The 21544-nt window shown below is 42.5% G+C and overlaps 1 protein-coding gene across 1 annotated transcript in view; it reads right to left on the bottom strand.

The window, feature by feature from the left end:
- Positions 1 to 21262, bottom strand: part of VAPA (VAMP associated protein A) — a 33608-nt gene extending 12346 nt beyond the window's left edge. The window contains exons 1-2 of the mRNA XM_083824835.1: positions 20927 to 21262; positions 2727 to 2879 (exon numbers count right to left, since the gene is read on the bottom strand). Coding sequence (XP_083680961.1) covers positions 2727 to 2879; positions 20927 to 21002 — 229 coding nt within the window. The 5' untranslated portion in view covers positions 21003 to 21262. The remainder of the gene's footprint in view (positions 1 to 2726; positions 2880 to 20926) is intronic.
- Between the last annotated feature and the right edge of the window lie 282 nt (positions 21263 to 21544).

Here is a 21544-nt window from a genome sequence, read left to right as displayed (position 1 = left end):
TTGGAGTCAGGTTTCTTTAATCGTTGGCCTCACTTAGGTCCAGAATATAAATGATCTAACTAAAGGCTTCTTCCAAACATGGATGCTACAGCAATTTATCTCTAAGAATTGTTCTATCAACAGACCACAGAAAGAATGAAGTATTTTAGTGTCCCTACGCCAAGGGAACAGATGGAATAGCTTGAAAGACAGCAAAACCAGCTTTCCATCATCTGAGAACTTCCTCCTATGCTGGCAGAATCCTTGGGTAACTAGTTAAAGCTTGATGTTCTTTGACTACTAGGTAACAGCTGAAAATTTGGTTGAATTGAAAAGCAGCAGAGAAAAAGATCAATGAATTTAAAGAGATACTCAAGCTATGTTACTCAAGCTTTAAGTAAACATGGAAAACTCCATGAATATATGAAGCCGCTGTTTTCAGCATATTCTCGGAATCCACAAGCTGTCCAGATTATCAATTCTAGGAGTATTGCAAACAGTTATGCAAGCAAGACTCTTGTTAGTAAGCCTAAGTTTTCTACACAGGAGGGCTTTATCTCCACAACATAAATCTTAGAAGGTCCTGAAACCCAGAATGAAGAACAGTAACAAGTAACAGTAACACTTGCAAAGAAAGAAAAATAACATTCCATATTCTGGAAAGAAAAATCACCAGCAAGCAATTAGTGTAGGTGATACGAAAATAAGTAATTAATTTAGGTCATCAAGGTGAAGGGAAAGCCATCCAAATGAACAGTAAAGAAAGAGGTCCTACCAAATCAGTATTTTTGGAAAAAATATATAAACATGGTTGAAAAATGTTACATTCTGATTCACAACTGGATGATACACAAAATGCCCATGGACTTCCTTAAAACATCCGTTAAATCACATCTCTAATAATGAGTTTTAAAACTCCCCTGACCCTGAATTATCTGATGCATTATATGGACTAAAGGCAGTTAATACTGTCAACATTTAGTTCTGAACAGAGTTTCAGCCATGGTATCCTACATTGATTTCCCTCTGCACAACAATGTGAGAGAAATCTATTTTTAATGATATGAACAATGAGTCAGCACTGAAAACATTCAGTAGAGAGATACATGAGATAACAAAGTGGGTCAACAGAAAAAGTAACTGCGTACTTGGCTTACCAAGTAACTTAAAAGAAATTATATGCCCAACAACAACAATTTGGGGAAGAAAATTTAATTCTGAAAAGCATCTGTAACAACACATCTACATCTTGGAGTCACTGCAGCTGAAAAACTGCAAAAGATTCCATTAACACAGAAAAAGCAGTAACGAAGAGCCACTGTGGATGCAAAGTGGAAAATCACGCAGCTTTGATACTCTGATACATAGTTAAGACAAATGTCTGCGAGTCAATGTTGAAGAGGAAAATAAAGTAAGTTTCTGACTACAGGAATCTCTAAACAATTATCTCAATAAAACGGTCTTTCAACCACAAGATGTTGAAGTTGCTGAATGTCCCTGCCAAGCAATACTGTAGTTTTAAAAGGTCACATTCTACAGGTCATATCAGATTAGAAAACTGGTGTCTCTCCTAAAAGGAAAGTTACTCTAAGTTTTTAATCCATCAAATTTGAAGTTTTCCCGAGTTATTTCTTGCAGCTTTTGAACATATCACCTAAAGCTAGTTCCCCAAATTCTTTTAAACTTCCCAAAGGGTGTGAGGGTATGAATATGAAAAGCTCTGAGGATTGCTCCTTGTTCCCTTTTGCTTTGCTATAGCTTTTCAAGGGTACTACAAGAATCAGCTTTTTAGACTTAGGAGATCTAGGAGCTTATGACTGCATTACCTTTGATCTCTACAACCTATGAGACCACATCCATGTTGGGAAATATGATGGTTCCACAGAGAAGTAAGAGTTTCTCTCCTCTTACAGTCATAGGTTTGAGAATTCCCTTATTCAGAAGATTCTTAACTCAAAATGATTGTGAGAACAACCTACCAAAATCATTTGCCATGTCAGAAGACCAATACCTATTCTTCTCCCGTTTTCCTGAGAATGTCTACTCCCATCATTCCTAACACCTGCTCTTTTTGACACAGTACTGTCCAGTATAGGATTAGACTATTATATATCCAGCTACCAAAATTCTGTTGATTGTCAGAATGAAGTATGTAAGCCAAACCTAGACAGAGTTTCATGGGGGTAGAAATACTGTGTGGCTTCAAGGCTCACACTGCTGAGCATTAAGGATCCTTTTTAATCCACATTCCAAAAACAGATTAAGAAGTGTCTCTAGAGTGAAACATGATAGATTTTTCAAACCTAAGGGCTACAAACAGCTCCATCTAAAGTAACAGAAAATATCCTTAAAAGCAATTGAAGGATTACCACTCAGCACGTACTACTTAACACACTCATAACTCTTCTATTATGACAAATTATGAAACAACAGAGTTCAGACAATAGGGACCAGTACTATTCCAAACAACTATTCCATGGTTGTGAATTGATTTATTTTTTTAAACACAATGAACTGTCAAATGTTGAACTTTAAACGCATCAGAGCAGCAAAGCTATGTCCCACTTCAAGATACAAACATGAATACAGTGGTCTGAAGGTACTGTTAATGTCACTGCCCATTTCCAACTTTCATTCCTCCTTAACACAGCAATAGCTGCAGGTAAATATGACAAACGACAGGTAAATATTTCTGTATAGAGGTTTTTCATGCCTTAAAATATATAACCATGCGTATCTGCTTTTACCTGAAACAATTACAGATGATCCTGGGTCAATAATTCCACTGTTTGGCCTCACACAGTATCGACGAGGCGCTGTGGTCTTCACTTTGAAGCATACTTTCCTATCTGATGGATTTCGTAGCTTAAGATTTGTAGTTACTACGTCTGTAAAGGGACCTGAAAAAAAAAAAAAGAAAAAAGTTGTTTTCACTGTAAATACCCTCATATCTGTGGAAGACAAGGCTGTTTATACAGTACAAATTACTCTTAAAATATAATGTAATGGCAACAAGCAGTTTAAATCATACATCTGTTAAGCACATATACCATTACGTGCAAAGCATATTCTATCATCTTAGCTATAACAATATACATTAACGCAATGAACAAGTAAGTCTTAAGTAGTATGACATATTCAATCTGCTGGTGCAAGTTCATATATACATATATAGATACAGACATTTTTACATCTTAAACACAGACGTCATTACACTAATTTTACTAAAGCTTTTGTAACACCGCACGTAACCAGTGGGTAATGATCGTATGTGAAAGTAAGTTTTGCTGGATTTTTCTCTAGGAATAGAAGCAGTATGTACTTTGGAACTCTTACCAGTGTTTATTAAAGAAAGGAAACACTGTGATAATGAAATATACTAACTGCTCTTGAGATTTCAACTTATGGTGGGCTTTGAGGTCCTACAGCCTTGACAGAAACATTAACCTCATCTTTTAAATTCAAAACAGGCAGGGAAGATGATACTCTGTTTATGCATATATTCCAACTGATCCACCAAAAAGAAACTTCACTTGCCATATTCACCTACCTAATGCAGTATATTCTCTAAACTGTGCCTATGTTAAACCATCAAGATAGGAATTGACTCTAAGGCTGGACTGGACAACAGAGGCATAATTTCAATGTCAAGCTGTAAAAGCTCTTCTTCCAGAAGAGATCACCTCCAAGTGATGTCATATGTAACAGCAAGAAAGGTTCACAGCGTGTTAATCTCCTTTATGTCGTTTGAAAGCAAGAATGCACAGGCACAAAAAGAATGCACTTGGAAAATGGAACTGCATATGAACATGAAGTTTATTCAATAATATTTCATGTGTACATGAATTTTAAAGAAGCCTATTTTTCTCTAGACATAACAAATCAAATTACTACAAAATGCTTTTCACCATTATTGAAATCATGACAACTGCTTTTCCATTTAAAAAAGAAAGAGAGCAAACTTTAGATTATTCAGGGTTAAAAATATACACGACCTGAGCAGTAAGGTACAACAAACCCACCACTTGCATAAGCTAAAGGAAGTCAGAAAGTGAGTTCTCTTCCTCGGAAGCAAACAGCACTATCACTAGCAAGCATGTTATTACACTAGAGGGCTCACTATCTGACCAATGTCTTGATTTCTGTAACCCTCTTTCAGCCCAAATCCTTGATGTTGAGAGAGTGCTGAACACAGCCTTGACTTGAAACAATGAAATACAAATCAATAGAGGACGAACTGGGATTACTGAGAACAAGGACAGTCAGATGGAGGTGAAAACACGTGTGAGCCAGTTTAAATTCAACAGGACTTTTTTGGTGAGAAAATAGGAACTGGTACTACTCGTCTGAAAATGTCATTTCTAATCTGGCTTTATAAGGTAGAGGAAGGTAATCATCCTCTTAATCCACTGAAACTTGGCATGGGTCCCATGAGGAAGATTTACAAAACTACTTCAAAGTTTCCTGCCACTTGTCCTTTGTCGGCTCTTGCAGGATCCAGTTGCATTTACTTAGAGAGTTCAACCTAAAAATAACTCCCATAACCCACACCACAAGCCGAACTAAAATCAGGTATCTGAATAACCCTTTAAATCTGAGACTGCTGATATGCTCAGAAAAGACTGAACATTTATTTTTTGAACCACACAAGCATCTTTAAGAACTTAATTCTGTGTTTTACTTACAGCCACCTAGGCAGTGCCTTTGCAGTGCCCAGCAGCATAGGAAACCTTGAATTTGGCTTTCAGTCTTTTTTTCCCCTTTTGTTTTTGTTTGTCTATAATTGCAACTCTAGACAACCTGAGGTGCTCTGCTGTGCAATCTTCTCAACCGCTGTTAGAAGAAAATTCGGCTCTAAGAAAAAAAGGCTCAGCTCAGAGGCTCATTTTGAAAGGCACAGTCACCAAGCGAAGGAGTTATACTACTCAAATCGCTTATCTCGAGACACAGAAACAGTGAATTTAGGAACTCGAGATAAACTTTTTTAAACTTATAAAAAATAAAAGATGTTCCAAGACATGAAAGGCCCCCTTTTCAAAGCCTGCATAATAATGGCAAGATAGGAGTCAAAGCATTGTTAGAATTATTCTAATACTTCCTGGCAGTTCTAACACCGCAGATGAAAAAAAGTCTGCTTTTGTTCTCCAGGTACATAAACGTAGTGACCTCTGCATTTCCCCAGTACTTCCCAAAAAACAGCCTTGATCTCAGGAACATTTTTCAGCACCAGAGATTTCTTCCAGAGCAGACTGAAATCTTTTCTCAAAGCCTTGAGCACCCTTTGGGCAGCCTTACCTTTCACCTGCTTTCCAAAAGCTTGAAAGGTAAAAAGCTGTACAAAACCTCTCGAGACTCACAACCACCAGAATTAATAAATAGCTCCCAGCAAACTGGTGTGCAAAGGGAAAACAAAAGGAAAATAAGACTAAATGTCACTGGTCCTGCAGTGCCCAGCTATTTTGGTAGTTCAGTGACAGCACTGATCTTGAGCATGGGGAGGCATGACACAAGGACAGTAAATCAGAGAAAAAAAAACTATTAGCATTGTGAGGAGGAGCATGTTCTAAATTAGAATAACATGTCCTTAAAGAAAAACGTGAAGCAGCAGAAGGGGATTCTGGAGTTTCCGTTCACACAAACATACATACCCCTACCCTTGAAAGAGTGGGAAAATAAAAGACTAGCTGGCACTAACAGCCTGAGCACAAAATCTTAAATCATAAAATTTCCTTGAGATAAACTAGAGGAGTAGGGGGAGAAGAACCAGGAGTGGGAAGCACTCTGGGCCATACCGCACAGACCACATCTGAAGGAGCCATGGAAAAGAACACAAAGGCTAAGGTGGGTACGGACATTTTGGACACCCACTGAGATGGGCAAGAGCATGCCAGCTTCATCTCAAAAGACACAGATACATTACGACAGTATTACACACTCAAAAAAGGATCTCACTAGCCACTCATGACACCCAGTCTAAAGCTGGGTTGGTTTTATTTAAGCACTTAAACCTCCAGCAAGCTCATGTAACTGCCGCCAGCACACAAAAATACCTCAGGAGTAGCCACCTACTGTCTTTTGCCCAATTCCCATTGGAAACTGCCTACCTTTTATCTTAGACTTGTACAACTTAAGGCCATGGACTTTTGGATCTGCAACTAGGGTTTCCAGAAGCTGTGGTAATTTAACTAATAAAATCCTCAAGGTACACCGAATTACCTGTGATGTATATATACCGATGTAACTGTGATGTACATTGACAAGAGATCATTGCTTTTTAAACCTGTGATTTCAATCTAACAACTCCTGGGAGGCAGAGCTCTTTTGAAGGGGACTGGGAGTTCAGAAATCTGTTTAGCAGCATGGAGTCAAGACACCAACTACAGCATCTTTCTAGAAGAAAAACCGTGAAAGTGCCAGATAATTCTGACTGTTTTGAAAAGCGCAGTGACGATCCACGCCAAGATTTTTCCTGTCTTTTTGACTTACAGCAGCCCTAGAAAGGAATGACAGCCACCTGCCTAATCACACTCGGAGAAACCCGAGATCTCCAAAACCACGATGCGCTGCATTTCTCCTCCAGCAATCCTCCTGTGCAGCCACCACGAGATTAATGCCGGGGTTGCCTCTGGCAACCACGTACCTTGGGCTACAGCAACTAGCAAGCAGGAGGAAATGACACAGATTCTGCAGAGCCAGCTCCCACTGCTGAAATGCCGTCCCAAGTTTCCTGGTTTGCCACAACCCAGCCTCTTACACTGCAGTAAAGCCAAATGACGATGTTACTGGACAGGCAGGGTCTGTACAAAGATCTTTTGGGATCAATGTTGTCACATTTTCTCTTCAAATTCACGTCTCTGTGTTCTGAGCACCAAGTCACCCTACTCCTGCCTGGGAAGGTCGAACACCAAGGAAAAATGGTGACATGAATATGCCTTTCTAGAGTGGGAAGGCAGAGCTGAGAGGAGCCTCCTCAGTCCAGAGTACCCACGGGGAAGATCTGAGATTACAGCCAGTATCTACTCATTAATAGTACAGCACAAATGAACTGAAAGAATTTTTGGAAGGGGACAGGTTTGGTTATTAGATGAGCCATTCAAAATTAGAACAGCTAGCATTAACGTATACAGAGACCCTGTTACAGAGCATCAACTCTGCCTAAAGTTAGGTAACAATTTGTCATTGTATAAAATTACAGCAGCTTGTACAAAAATAAGCACGTTTATTTAAAAAAAACTGAACAGCAGTTTACATGAAACAGCTTAAATATAAGTATGTTCTTCTCTTTAAGACACCGAACTGTAACTGTTATAAAAAGCTAAATACCTAAGCTGACTGCCAAAGGCACTCCATTTCACGCAGAGAACTGAAGTTTATTTAAGCTGTAAACTGGCACATTAAAGTAATGTATTCAACCATATCAAAAAAAAATACAAGTATACATAAGGAAGCACACAAGCAAAAAGATTACAAAATTCTAAAAAAGTGTGAGTTGCAGCGTTAATTTCAAAAATTATTTGGATGACAACCTCAAAGTGGGATGCTGTTTCTTCCTCGCTTTCCAAATTCTGGAAGCACTCCATCTATACAAAAGACTTCAAGGTACCTTCACCCAAATGTACTGAGGCAGGATAGTTTTTGTCCAGCACACAATAAAGTCAAGTTGGGCAGGCAAAGAAAAATCATTTACTGCACTTGACAATTTGAGTACTAATGCCTGAAAAAGAAGTTAAAGTCATCAGGATAAAAACTAGAAGTAATGTTATAAAGCCAGCATGGCAAATCTGGTGAAGAAAAGGTTAACTGACTTATAGTAGACGTGACAGAAACAGAGTAAGATCTCCATCAACTCATTCTGCTAGAATTAGAAGAAAAAAAAGTTAATGGAATGTTGTCCTGGTTCCAGTTAGGACAGAGTTAAGTAGCTCATAGTAGCTGGTAGGGTGCTATGTTTTGGATTAGGATGAGAAGAGCGCTGATAACATGCTGATGTTTTAATTGTTGCAGAGCAGTGTTTACACCAGGCCAAGGACTTTTCGGCTTCTTGCTCTGTCCTGCCAGCGAGCAGGCTGGGGGTGCAGCAGGAGCTGGGAGGGGACAGACCCAGGACAGCTGACCCAAACTGGCCAAAGGGGTATTCCATACCATCTGACGTCATGCTAAACAATATATAGGGGTGGCTGGCCGGGGTGGGGGGGCCGGCTGCTCGGGAATAGGCTGGGCATCGGTCAGCGGGTGGTGAGCAATTGCATTGTGCATCACTTGTTTTCTTACACATTATTATTGTTAATACTATTACCATTATCACTATTATTATTATTATTGTTATTATTATTTTCCTGTCTTAATAAACCGTCTTTATCTCAACTCACAGGCTTCACTTTCCCGTTTCTCTCCCCCCATCCCAGAGAGGGAGGGGGGAGGGTGAGCGAACGGCTGTGTGGTGTTTAGCTGCCAGCCGGGTTAAACCACAACAAATGTAATCAACATTCTTACAATATAATATTTTTGTTTCTTAATTGGGACAAGATTTAATTGCTTTTCACGTCCATCATGAGGAATCAGAGAACCACAGAATGGCTGAGGCTGGAAGGTCACTGGAGGTGACCTGGTCCAGGCCCCCTGCTCAAGCAGAGCCAGAGAGCCAGACGCCCGGCATCATGCCCAGACAGCTTGTGATAAGACCCCCTGAGCCTTCCTTTCTCCAGGCTAAATGGTCTCAGCTCTCAGACTTTCCTCACAGGAGAGGTGCCCCAGTCCCTTCATCATCTTCACAGCTCTTCACTGGACCCTCTCCAGTGCGTCCATGTCTGTCTTGTACTGGGGGGGCCCAGCGCTGGACCCAGCACCCAGGCATGGCCTCACCCATCTGAGGAGACGGGAAGGACCACCTCGCTCCACCTGCTGGCAATGCTTTGTCCAAAGCAGCCCAGGACACCCCTAGCCTTCCCTGTGGCATGGGCACACTGCAGGCTCACATTCAATTTGGTGTCCACCAGGACCCCCGGCTCCACTCCTGCAAAGCTGTGTAACGTTGCACTTCCCCTTTCTGAACTTCACAAAGTTCCTGCCAGCCCACAGTTACACATCTCCAACTAGACTTTGTGCGACTGACCACTACGTTCTGGACCCAGTCACTTTTTTTTTTTACCCACCTCACTGTCAGCTCATCCAGCCCCATACACAGCTTCTCTGTGAGGATCTTAAGGGAGGCAGTGTCAAAAGCCTTAATGAAGTCCAGGCAGACAATATCCACTGCTCTCCCCTCCTCTACCAGACCAGCCACTTCATCACAGGAGCTTACCAAGTTGGTCAAGCATGACCTCCCCTTGGTGAACCCACGCTGACTACTCCTGACGACTTACTTTCTTGCCCTTCACACGCCTGGAAATGCTTTCCAGGGTGAGCTGTTCCATCACCTTCCCAGGAATCCAGGCGTAGCTGACCAGCCTGTAGTTCCCTGGGAACTCCTCCTTGCCCTTCTTGAAGATGGCAGTGAAACTTGCTTTCCTCCAGCCTCCAGGCACTTCTCCCCGTCAGCAGGTTGATTAATGATTACAAAGAGTGGCCTCACAGTGACATCTGCCAGCTCCCTAGCACCCCTGGGTGCATCCCATTAGTTTGCCCAAGTATTGCCTGACCTGATCTTCTTCCACCAAAGGTAGGTCGTCTTTGCTCCAGATCTTCTCCCTGGTCTCTGGGACCTGGGATTCCTGAAGGCTGACTCTTGGTAATGAAGACTTGGCAAAGAAGGTGTTAAGTACACAGCCTCTTACATGTCCTGTGTAACCAGGGCCCGCATCTCCTTCAGCGGTAGGCACACATTTCCTTTTGTCAACGATGTATTTACAGAAGCCCTTCTTGTCATCCTTGACATTCCTGGCCAGACTCAATTCCATTTGGGCTTAAGCCTTCCTAACCTAATCCCTGCATGCTTCGACAACAACTCTGTATTCCTCCCAGGTCACCCATCCTTTGCTGCTATCCTCTGTAAGCTTCCTTTTTGCATGTGAGTTTGGCCAGGAGCACCTTGTTCATCCACACGGGCCTCTGGGCATTTTTACCTGATTTCCTGTCTGTTGGGATGGATTGCTCTTGAGCTAGGAGGTGACCCAGGAATATTATGGAGTTTACAAAATGATCAGTAAACATTTCTCCTGCATCTGGGACAAGTACCATAAACAGAAGTATTTCCAGAGGTTTGCTGTCATTTTAAAAAGGAGTTGCACCAGAACAACAAAAAAAGCTCTGTTACAAGAATGGGCTGGACAGATGCTCAGTGATGTCCAACCCACAATGCACTGATATCGTGTGCAATGCACCAGTAGACATCAAGGGCATTACGTATTAAGGTGTTTCTGTTTTCTTTTTAAACCAGTTGAAATAGCCATCATGATACATGTCAACTGTCTTCAAAAATATGAATACTGATTGCAGTAAGTTAAAAATAAGAGTTACTTCACAAAGGACTTGGAGATAACAGCTCATTCTAGTTTTCATACAGTCCAGCTTTCAGCTTTCTTTCACTGCACCAAGAATACTGCTGCCCTGATCACCTCCAGATTTATCCTCACAAGTTTATCCAATTATTTTTAAAGCCCCCAGAAACATTTCTATTTCAGGTTCTACTACAGAAGCATGTTTATTTTTAAAGATATAAGGAGAAGTAAAGGCAAAAAAAAAAAGTAAATTGCCAACATTAAGCTGAAACGTGCATTTTACTGGCAAACAAAAGTCAATATTGAAAAAAATGAAGACAAAATGTCTAAAAATGAAAGACCAGTGTCCAATAGTGATTCAAACTACCTTGATTGTCAGACAAGCACACTTCAAATATAAACAAAGCACTTGATTGCTTCAAATGGGATTTCATAGTTCTGAAAAAAGCATAGGTGAAAGAGCTGGCATACAAAAATAAGAGCAAGAAAAAAATGTTTCTTTCCATAAACTACTTCTAAGCAATTAATATTCAAATCTTTGTGAAAACAACCTAAAAAGAATCCGTAACAGTCATTTTCAAGGAACATCGTTCCTTTTCCCCTTGAAATACCAAAAACACGATCATTCAAATATCCTATAAACTCAGCTGGAAGAAAAATTCTAACTCTAATAAATCACCTGTGTTAAATTTATTCATGGTCTACAAAGCATAATAGCTTAGGTTTCATGAATTAATACTTCAACATTATAACTCCAAACGATCAGGAATAATCAGTGGATGAAGTTGCAAGATTACTAATATCTACAAATAGTCACTGCTCTCAGGTATATATCCATATATCAGAGCAAAAATACAGAGTCTCTCTCTTCTTATGCTACCCTGGCACTTGAGAAATAACTCTTAATTTTATCATCAATCTGCACATAAATACCACAATGCAAAAAAAAAATCTTTATAAGAAAGCTGACAAGCCTCAAAATCCATAGCCCCAGCAGGCTGATTCCAGGCTAGCACTGTTCATCATGGGGTGACATCAGATTTTATCCGTGCTCCTCACACCAACACACTGATGGTTTATCTGTCAAAGATTTTTTCTTCTTCAGAAAAAAAAATGCTGAGACAACACTCATTTTTAATCCTAGAAGGGCTTGTGCTCCTCTGTCAAAGTGGCAAGTAGAGCATATATAAGGCTATGCAGCTTACTAGAGGTGCTTGTACCGATGCTGACATTCATGCTTTCACCGGGGGCTGGTAGAAGGGAAATGGGAATTGAAATCTGTTGCCTGCCATTCTGACAGAGAAAAGACAAGAACACAATACAGCAGCATCTCCAACCAGGCAAAACAAACATTCTTTCTCCTTGTATTTTCCTCCTGGATCAGAATTTCACGTTCACCCCAGATTGTTCCTGATGTGCTGTTAGTGGCCAAAAAAAAACACTGTAAAAACACAATAAGCATCTATCTCAAGGGTAAAGTGCAGCCACAGATGACTATCATGAATTCTGGTAAACAGAACATTATCTACTTTATATAATGGAAAAAATACAGGCTAAAAGGAGATTGTCCTGCACTTAAAGGTAAACATGGACAAAGGTTTATTTAGACTCAACAACACTACTAATAACATGACATAACACGGAGTAACTTCATCCAAAGATATTAATGCTCATGTTTAGTTTAAGCTTTAAAACCTAGCAGTCATATGTCTGTACTTGATATTTTTCCTATTGAAAGAGTACCATTATCGAATAAATGTCATGTTACTAGTGTCAAAGGCAAGCTTCCTACTTCAACTTAACCTCCAGGTTATTGTGAATTCCCTACTTGCAATTTAGCTCTATTTGGTTGTACTGTTGTTCTTGCCAAAGACACACTAAGCATACTAAAACTGGTAGCTCGTAATTCTACTAGGAAAAGTCTTAGGAATCGAGCGGTAAAGCATTATTCATCCCAACGCGTTCTCTGTTGAAACAACAAAAGCAGTACAAATATTTTACTACTGATAAATATGAACACTTAAAACAGCAAATGATGCTTAAAGTCCTGAAACAACTAGTAATATGTACAAGCAATCCGGCTCAGTAAGGGCTGTGTCATAAACCCTTCCTGCTGGAGCAACTGTTCTCTTTACTTGGATGAGGTGAGATAACTAATGAATTTGATAATTACAGAGCCTCTTTGATTTCAAAGAATACTAGCGCATTTGAACAACAGAGCTAGATAAACAAGTAACTGTCCCCTTTCTTCTTTTGAACTTTCTTTGTATTTTAACCTGCTATAGCTTACAAAAGCTTCCGGGGATGCTGAAACACCCAGATCTGCTGCTTAAAATATTCAAGCATACAGCAGCTCAACTATCCGACTTCCAATTGGATACACCTGTCTGATCTGAATCACAACATCCAAGACACACTTCAAACCATACAGCAGCAATCAGAACATGTGTAATTATCTCAGCTGACAGCTGCAATGGCATGCAGTATGCTGCGGCAAGGCTGATTTCCTTGAAGGCTTGACCAAAAGCAGTGTGCTCAAAGAACTGGACATCAGAAGCCAGCCTGAAACATACAACAGAACACCAAAACCCTCCTGGTTTTCCCCAGCGTCCTTGCAGGTAATAACCAAACAGCACAACTGAGTAATTTTAATAAACAAATTTAGCACAAACAGCATCCAGCCTCACAAAACAGGCACACGACAGAGAGACCCGCCTACACGGGCTTACATATAAGGCATTAAAACGTTCAGCATACAGATGCAGCTAGCGCTGGGCCACCTCCCAAAGATGTGAACAGCTCACTCCAATTTCAGGGCGACCTTTCCTTCCCCAGAAGCACAGAGTCCAGGCCTCCAACGTCTCATCTCTCTGGAAGCCAAGTTCACCATACCCCACAGTTACTCAGGAAACAAACATCTGCTTTCAGTTGGACGTGGTGACAACCCCCTCGCCTGACAAGATCGCACACCCCATTCCCTCACTATCTTCCCGTCACAGCATCACGCTGAGCTGACGCAACCCCGCTGCAGGACCGGGCAGCTCACTTCCACACGAGCAGCGAGAGCTCTCACCCGAGCCCCAACGTGGAAGTGAAACGATGTCTCGCACGTGTCCAAAATAAAACCCTAACAATTTTTTTTTTGCTCTATTACACTTAGCGGCCATACTAAATTAACATCACACTCCTATGAGTTCTAATTACTAAGTTTCCTTTGCATATGGAGCACTAACTCCTATGCACAGGACTTAATTTTATGAACATCCCTTCTTACAAACAAAAAAAACCTTTGAACGCTATCCAACCCTGCACATCTCTGTCGAGCTTTTCTAATGCCTTGGAACATCGGACGACATACTGGCTTCTAGGTGAAGTGCGCCACGAAGCACCACCACAGTCCTACCAAGCTTTGAGGAACGCTCTAACCTCATGACCTCGTAGAAGCTTTCTAAAGCCCAGGAGAAATAAATCATTTTGTGAGACAGTATCTGATGAATTGAAAACAAGTTGGAGGTATTTTTGCCCGCAATTCCTTTTAGAAAGTTGGTTCAGATTGCCATGATTCAGATTTGAAATTCAAGTGGTTTCTGCTGATCTAAACACACTCATAGCCACTCAATGCCAGTTCGGTTTTGTACCAATCCTACCCTTCCACTTGTATAGCTTCTCTTTTCCCCAGTGCCTACCTCTTCTGATATATTTATAGACAGCGATCAGACCCCCTTGCAGTCTTCATCTTGCTAAGACAAACAAACCGTGCTACTCTGCTTCACCTGTTAGTAACTTTTCCTTCGCGCCATTCCCACTTGGGTTTACTCTCTCTGACGGGCTGCTGCCAGGGATGTATTCAGATAAAGCTTCATCAACGCCACACACCACGACATTAATGCTTCCCTCACTACTCAACTACAGTCTCATATTTGCCCTTTTTCGTGACTTGTCACACTCACGACAAGCCTACGACTAAGTACCAGTCTCTAGTCTTACTCGTTCATCACTCCCAAGAGAAACCATCAAGCAGCAGTTCTGTCACTAGCACACACCAAACGCACACTTTTATTTTTCCATTCATCACATCTCCTACCTTTGCACCACCAGGGAGCTCCGCCAGCACAACCCCACACATACCAAGGCCTTTAAAGAAGACCCTGAGCCAAGTTCAAACACGACACTGGGCCACCCTTTGGAAATGTCTTTATTAAGCCTCCAGCAGGCCGACGGCTGTGCTGCAGTTCATTTTACAGCCTGCTCCTTCCCCATCTTAAGCTTTTCCACTATCCTTCTTTACCTGCAACTTAATTATTAGCTCCACAGACACCTCTGTATCAAATAACCTAATGCCATCCAGTAAACCCCAGGGTAAGAGCAGATTTTGTTTGGGGAGCAGGGGCACGCAGAAGAGCTCAAAGGAGAGGCACAGAGGGGGAAGCAGCTCTCAGACCACACTGGCACACGCTACCCAGGACACTCATGCTGCATTTTATTCCATGTTCCATTTACCCTCATGTCTTTAATTATTCTTTCCTCCAAGGCTTTGCATAGAATTTAGGTCAGATCTAGTCAAGCACTGAAGTGTCAAATTGAACGTTACTCCAAGTGAGAGCGCACTCTGAGAAACAGGAGGGAAAATCCTGATGTGACTGTATTTTAAAATTCAGGCAATTATTTCTCTTTTCTTCCTTCTTCATATTACTTAAAAAGCAAACACCTGAAGTACTACACCAGGGTAACCTTTAGCAAAGTACCTGAGCTATCAGGTCTACACCTATGCTACCCAATAATTTACAATGCAATGACACAACTACACTATTCAACAGCACACCGAAAGGAAAAAGCTGAAGGGGCCAAGATGATTATGCACCAGATAAAGTCTCACTGCAGTAAGGAAAACAAAGTTACAGAAGTTCTAACCTGCGTTTCTGCATTTCTATTTTCAACAATACCACATCAGAAACGACCCTATTACAGTAATTTTGCTGATTTTTTTTGTTTGTCTTTAAAGCAATTAGCTTATATATACTTACTTGGCTCATCTGACAGTAAAAGCCTTGCGATTTGACAACCTTCACACTGGGAAATGTAACACTTATCTAATTATTCAGTGATTTATTTCTTTTTTCCACTCCACACATAGTAAATTCTCTCCAGCAGCCTTTTCCAACTCAAATTTATGGCTTGTAAGCCAAGTGCGTAATAACCCTTTAATGACTGATGTTCGCAAAGGTCTGGTTAAGAAACCTCTCCCAAAGACACACTTGGTCAGAAAGGACAACACACTCACAAAGCACAGCCAAGACAAAGCAGGAACAATTTACACCACCACGGCAGAAAGCCAGTGCACTAAATATTCGGCCCTATTAACTGATGCATAAAACTTCTCCTGTTCACAGTGAGGTTCTGCTCCTCGATTTGGCCTTAAGCAATGGTACAACGTTTGCATGAGATACATTTTTTTTATATAATATTATGATATATTGTAGGGATCTAGAACACTTGCGTAGGCTGTCAACAAGCAGAAGGAGTAGGCACTTCATCCTAATTACAATATAAAGGGGAAGCTTCTATACTGATGAGCACACTAGAAGTACAAGGTAGTCAGCTTCGGGCAGTGTTTCTCAGTTTACTGAAGATGCAATGCTAAATCCTATAAACTGAAGGGAAAGGGGCAAAACATCCAAATCCGTACTGCTGTCATCTTCTTTCATCACAGGAAAAAAATCCACTATTGAATTTTATCTAATACCTACAATGCACGTGACTTCACGGCCCAACACAGACCCTGTTCATTAGTCAGTTTTAAACGTGGTCTGACACTGTGGTAGAAACCTAAGTATTAGCACATTACCAGCTCATAAGCAATAAATTGTGCAATACAGAAAAAAGTTTTCTTCGTTTCTCTCAACACATTCCCACTAATCATTTTGCGTCACGTTTCATTAATACTTATCATTAAATAATAATAATAAAATACTAACAAATATTGCATGTGAGCCAGGAAACAATGGATAGAAACACAAGACTGAACAATTTCAGGGACTCTTTTCGGATTTAAAAGAAAAAGAGGCAAATACCACTTGTTGAATACTAAATCGTTCTATGGGATATTCCATCTTTGTCACTATACAATACTCATCCAGAAAAAAATATTAAATTACATGGAATCATTTCAAAGCATCAGAAAGCCACAACTGTGCTAGTGATCAGTTACAGCCACTTTATCCTCTCTGCACTCTCCCTGTTCGGTTCCAAAAATGTTCTAGAATGAAGGAAGATACCACAAAAGTGACATCCCAATCACCTGTGGGTTTTGTTTTTTAACCGATCTTAGAAAGCTGGGACATCACAAATTTACTGGTACTTCGAATAAAGTGAATTTGTGCGTTCTTGGTCTGGTCAAGACCCACACAAATAAGGCAGTGAGATCACATTTGAGGAGTTCAAACCCGGCCTACACCAAAGGCATCCTGGGCCAATTCTGGCAACAGATCTTGAGGGCCGGGGATAGATTTAACATTGAGCTATTTTTACCTTTAAATTCCACCTTCTCGATTTGCAGCAACACACACCCCACGGCTTTCACCGTTACCAAAAGCAGTGTAATGATTATAAAATAACCCACAGCAGTATTTTTGTATGATTTAAAAGGTCATGGAAATCCGCATTTCAGAATGAGCTGTCTAAGTAAGGTGCTGTCTGCCTTACCTGGAAAGAGTTGTTTGAACGTATACCAGCTGATAGATGATTTTAATAAACTAGCAATCCTAGAGTATGAATCAGATTAATAATCAAGAAGTGAAATATCATGTTCTACCTCTTCCAGTAACTCAAACCACAAAAGTGAATATTTATTGCACACTAACATTCACAAAATTTGATCTCAGGCTGCTTACTTGCTGACTTATCCCTAACCTCAATAAAATAAAAAAGAAATGGAAAAGTGTGCCTCTATTTTGAGACCTTTACAAAGGTAGCAAAACTGGATTTCCCACGCTTGTAAGCAGGAACTTCAATAAAGGATATCAAGTTAGAATACCCACACATTTTTGTAACATCCGATATGACTGCTAGTCAGGCACCTCTGAAGCACATGAAATACAAATTCTGAATGCTGCCTACTGATCTTCCAAGGCTCACCAAATCAACTAGTGTTGATTTTCAATTAGATGTTACAAAAGCGTATCTTATGACTGATGTAAAGATTTGGAGAATGTTTTCCGAAAAAGGACCACCATCCAAGACCAACTTAAATACAAGTTACTCACAAATGCAAAATTGACTTCTTTGGTTTAAGGAAGACCAACTGAGTTTCCATTAACAATGCTAGAAAGATTTGAATTGAAAATTTCAAGTGCTGCTACTTCACTACACAACTGTAAAGTACCTTTTTAAAAAATGGATTTACTCACAAGGAAACAATTCCAAATTACCATAATCTTCACTAAACTAAGGCTGCAGATGATTATGTCTGCACAAATCATGTGAACAGACCCTAGTAAGAGACAGAAGAGACACCTTCCAAACTAGCTCCTTTTAATTGTCTCATGTTTCAATTCTTCCTCTCTGGTCCCAGACAGATCCAAAGAGCTTCAGGTTTGAAAAGCTAAACAAAATACATCAGATTAAAATACACAAGAAAAAAAGCCTACAGGATTAATATGGCTGAAGACCACTAGACAAGAACCACGAGTCAAATTCTCAGTGCTCTCAGAGACTCTGAAAGCATTATCATGTAGATTATCTACTGCCTTAGTCTCATACCTCTTAAGAACAATTTTTCCCTCGCTACATTTGTACAACACTCTGAAACTCACTTGTTTTGTGATTCTCCAACGGTATTCCTGATGGTTCCACAACCCAAAGAAACCCAGCTATCATAGACGCAGAAGGCTTCACACCCATGACTCGAAAACGCTATCGATGGCTGACACATCCAGGAATGCAAGGTACTAGAAAAACAGGATTCTAATCTTTCAGTCACCAAGGGAAATACATAATGTGTTAACCACCACGGGATACGTTTTTTCAGACTCCCTCCTAATTGTGTGGAATAAAATTCAGCAGAGAGGCATTATAGCCCTTATTTTTGCTGATTGAGTCAAGTGGTTTAAAAAATAATAATAAGCAACCAAGAAGAGTTCCATCAGACAGTGATGAATTTTAAACCTGGACGAGAGCTCCTTACAGTAAGTCCTGCCTACTTTTTAATTTAAGTCACTGTTTGCATAAAAGCATACTAACACGTTCTACTGCTAGCCTAAAGGTCAGCAAATTCATTACAGGCCACATTCTGAGGCAAGGAAACCCGCAGAACAATTTGTTCTGTTCAGATGTTTAGACTTAAACTGGATCTCTGCTACACATACATCAACGGTAGTAGGACAATAATAATAATAATGGATAATAATAATTTTCCCACTAAGATAACTTTGAATAACCAGCTACATTAAAAAAAACCACTTTTTTTTTAAACCAAGGTCATATGATTTTCCTACACTTACGATTAAGTTACGGTTATTGAGTCATACACTCTCTTAGTAACCAATTATTTTTAAAAGATAATACTCAGAATTCCCTCCTGCCAATATTGCACTCCTCGATGCAACACCACTTCAGGACTGAATTACTGTTTGTGGCCTACAAACCTTTTTGCACACCTCAGAACAATAAGCAGTTAGCAAATATTGACTGAGAAAGCACTCAATGCTCTTTTAATAGGCATCTCTTTCTATAGAGCATTGAGGCAATAATACACTAAGAGAGTGTTTTCCATGGTATATTAAGACTGCAGTCTCATTATGCTTCAGATTTTGGTTTTGCTTAGTCTGCTCTACAGAAATTTTTCTAATTATATGCATTAGCCTGAAACCAAAGTTTATGCCTAAAGAATACACATTTTGCACTCTAAATACCTGAACACACAGCACAATAAAGATTACTGATCAACAACGGCTTCTATTGGCAATTTCTAAATCTAGTATTTATTCTGTGTTCCTTGTAACCAGCAGTTCCATATCACATAAACACAGCTTGCTTCCAGCTTGAAGACAACTCAATGTTTGCAAGCTTCAAATTAGATGCCGTAGCTTAAAAAAAAAAAAGGCATTTTCCTCCAACCTGTTCTTGCAAGAAGAATGCAGTGAATTGAAATTTGAGTGCAGACCTGGCAGCATTTTAACAACACGAGTGAAAAAAATAAGTTCCCGCTACGGTGTTGGCTGTATCTATGAATGTGCAATTTAAAAATTGAAGCTATCAAGAAATTAAGGTGTGTGATCCAACAGAATTTAGGTTTTAATTGATTTGATGGACCGATAAAACAAGTACAGCTTGTTAAAAATCCCTTTGATACACCAGACTTGAGTTTTATTTCTAAAAGCCAGGCCAGCCAAAGGTATTTTGGGGAAATACAACGTTCGTCTCTAATATAGACATAACCTTGTTCTTGCCCATTTAAAGATTTTTGCATCATAAATTCTGCTCGGTCCCCCTGCAACAATGAAAAACGAGCCTACGAAAAACAGAACATAAAACAGAAACACGGGATTATGCAAGTACGTGTGCTGACACTAATCACAAAATTTGAGGCGCAAGTTCTGGTAACGCCGACAGGTTTGAGAAAAACCTTAGATCACTGATTCTAAAACCGGAGCCTTCCCTGAGATTCTCCTCGAGTATAAAAAATAAACGGAGAACAGCGTTGATAACAGTGGAAAGTACTTATTCTGGTACGCTGGCCTTGCTCATACAAACACGTCTCGAGGATCGCTCACCCTGCCTTTTCACAGCTACGTGGTTTATTAGGAGGGAGGGATAAACCACCCCCCCGGGGTAGCAGCACTAACCGGCACCTATCCCGACAGCAGCATGTCGTGCCGGGGGGCTGGCAGGCGGTACCTGACACCACAAACTTGCGGCAGGCACGCCTCCCCCCTTCCCTTCCCTTCCCTTCCCGCAGCGCCCAGCCTCGGCAGGGGGGAGGCCGGGGACCTCACCCCGCGGCGCCACGCCGCAAAATGGCCCCTGAGCGGCACCGGGCTGCACCCCGACGGGTCCGCAGCCCGCCCGGGCACCGACAGCGGGAGCCCGGGGCGCGGTGACAGCGGGGCCGGTCCCCTCCTCGCCGGGCCGGGCCGGGCCGAGCCCCGGCCCCGGCCCCCTCCCGGTGACACGGCGGCGGGGCGGGCGCGGTGCCCGCCGGGGCCGTGCCGCGGCGCTGCCGGGGCCGAGGACGCGCTGGAGCCGCGGCGGGATCGCAAGATGGCGGCGGCCGGGCCCCGTTCGCCGGCTCGGCGGCGGCGCCCCCCGGCCCAGCCCTCTCCCCCCCCCGCCCCCCGCCGCTCCCTTCCCTTCCCCCTCCCCTCCCCGCGGGACCCGGCCGAGCCCGGCACCGCGTCCCGGGGGCTCGCAGCGGCGGCGAGGCGGAGCGGAGCGGGACGCCCCCGCCGGCTGGGCTGGGCTGGGCTCGCTCCCCCCGGTGCCGTGCCGTGCCGTGCCGCCCGGCCGCCCCTCACCTTTGAATTTGAGGTCGGTGGGCGGATCGAGCACCAGGATCTGCTCGTGCTTCGCCACAGCCCCGGCGGCCGCCATCTCGCTCGCTCGCTACGGCGGGAGGAGGGGGGGGGGCGGGGGGAGGAGGAGGGCGAGGAGGAGGAGGAGGAGCGGCGGCGGCGGCAGCAGCAGCAGCGGCGGCGGCGGCGGCGGGGCAGGGGGAGGCCGGGCGGCGGCGCCGCTCCCTGGCGGGGGCTCCGGGCGCTGCGCAGCCCCAGCAGCCGCTCGCCGCCCTCCCGGCGCAACGGCACGAGGGCGACGGCGGCGGAGGCGGCGGGGCCGCTGCGCGCATGCGCCCGGCCGCTCCTTCCCTCCCTCCCTCCCCGCCCGCCCACTGACAGCTTCGGGCTCGTTGCAGAGCGGCCGGAGGGACTGCAAGTCCCAGAACGCCGTGCGGAGGGGAAAGGGGGGCCGCGGTGCATGCTGGGGGTTGTAGTCTTTTAAGGGGAGCCCCGTTCTCCAAATGGAGATGGTGGGCAAATCGTTTTGGGCATGGAGGGTTCCGTTTGGAAATGAGGGACGGGCAAATTGGGCAGAAAGTCTGGAAATCCCCGGGGTTGGTGGTGGCTCTGACTTGATTC

This window comes from Anser anser, assembly GCF_964211835.1.
Source record: "Anser anser genome assembly, chromosome: 2".
Taxonomy (NCBI): domain Eukaryota; kingdom Metazoa; phylum Chordata; class Aves; order Anseriformes; family Anatidae; genus Anser; species Anser anser.
Note: the sequence above shows the minus strand (reverse complement) of the source record. Positions and strands in the feature narration are given on the sequence as shown.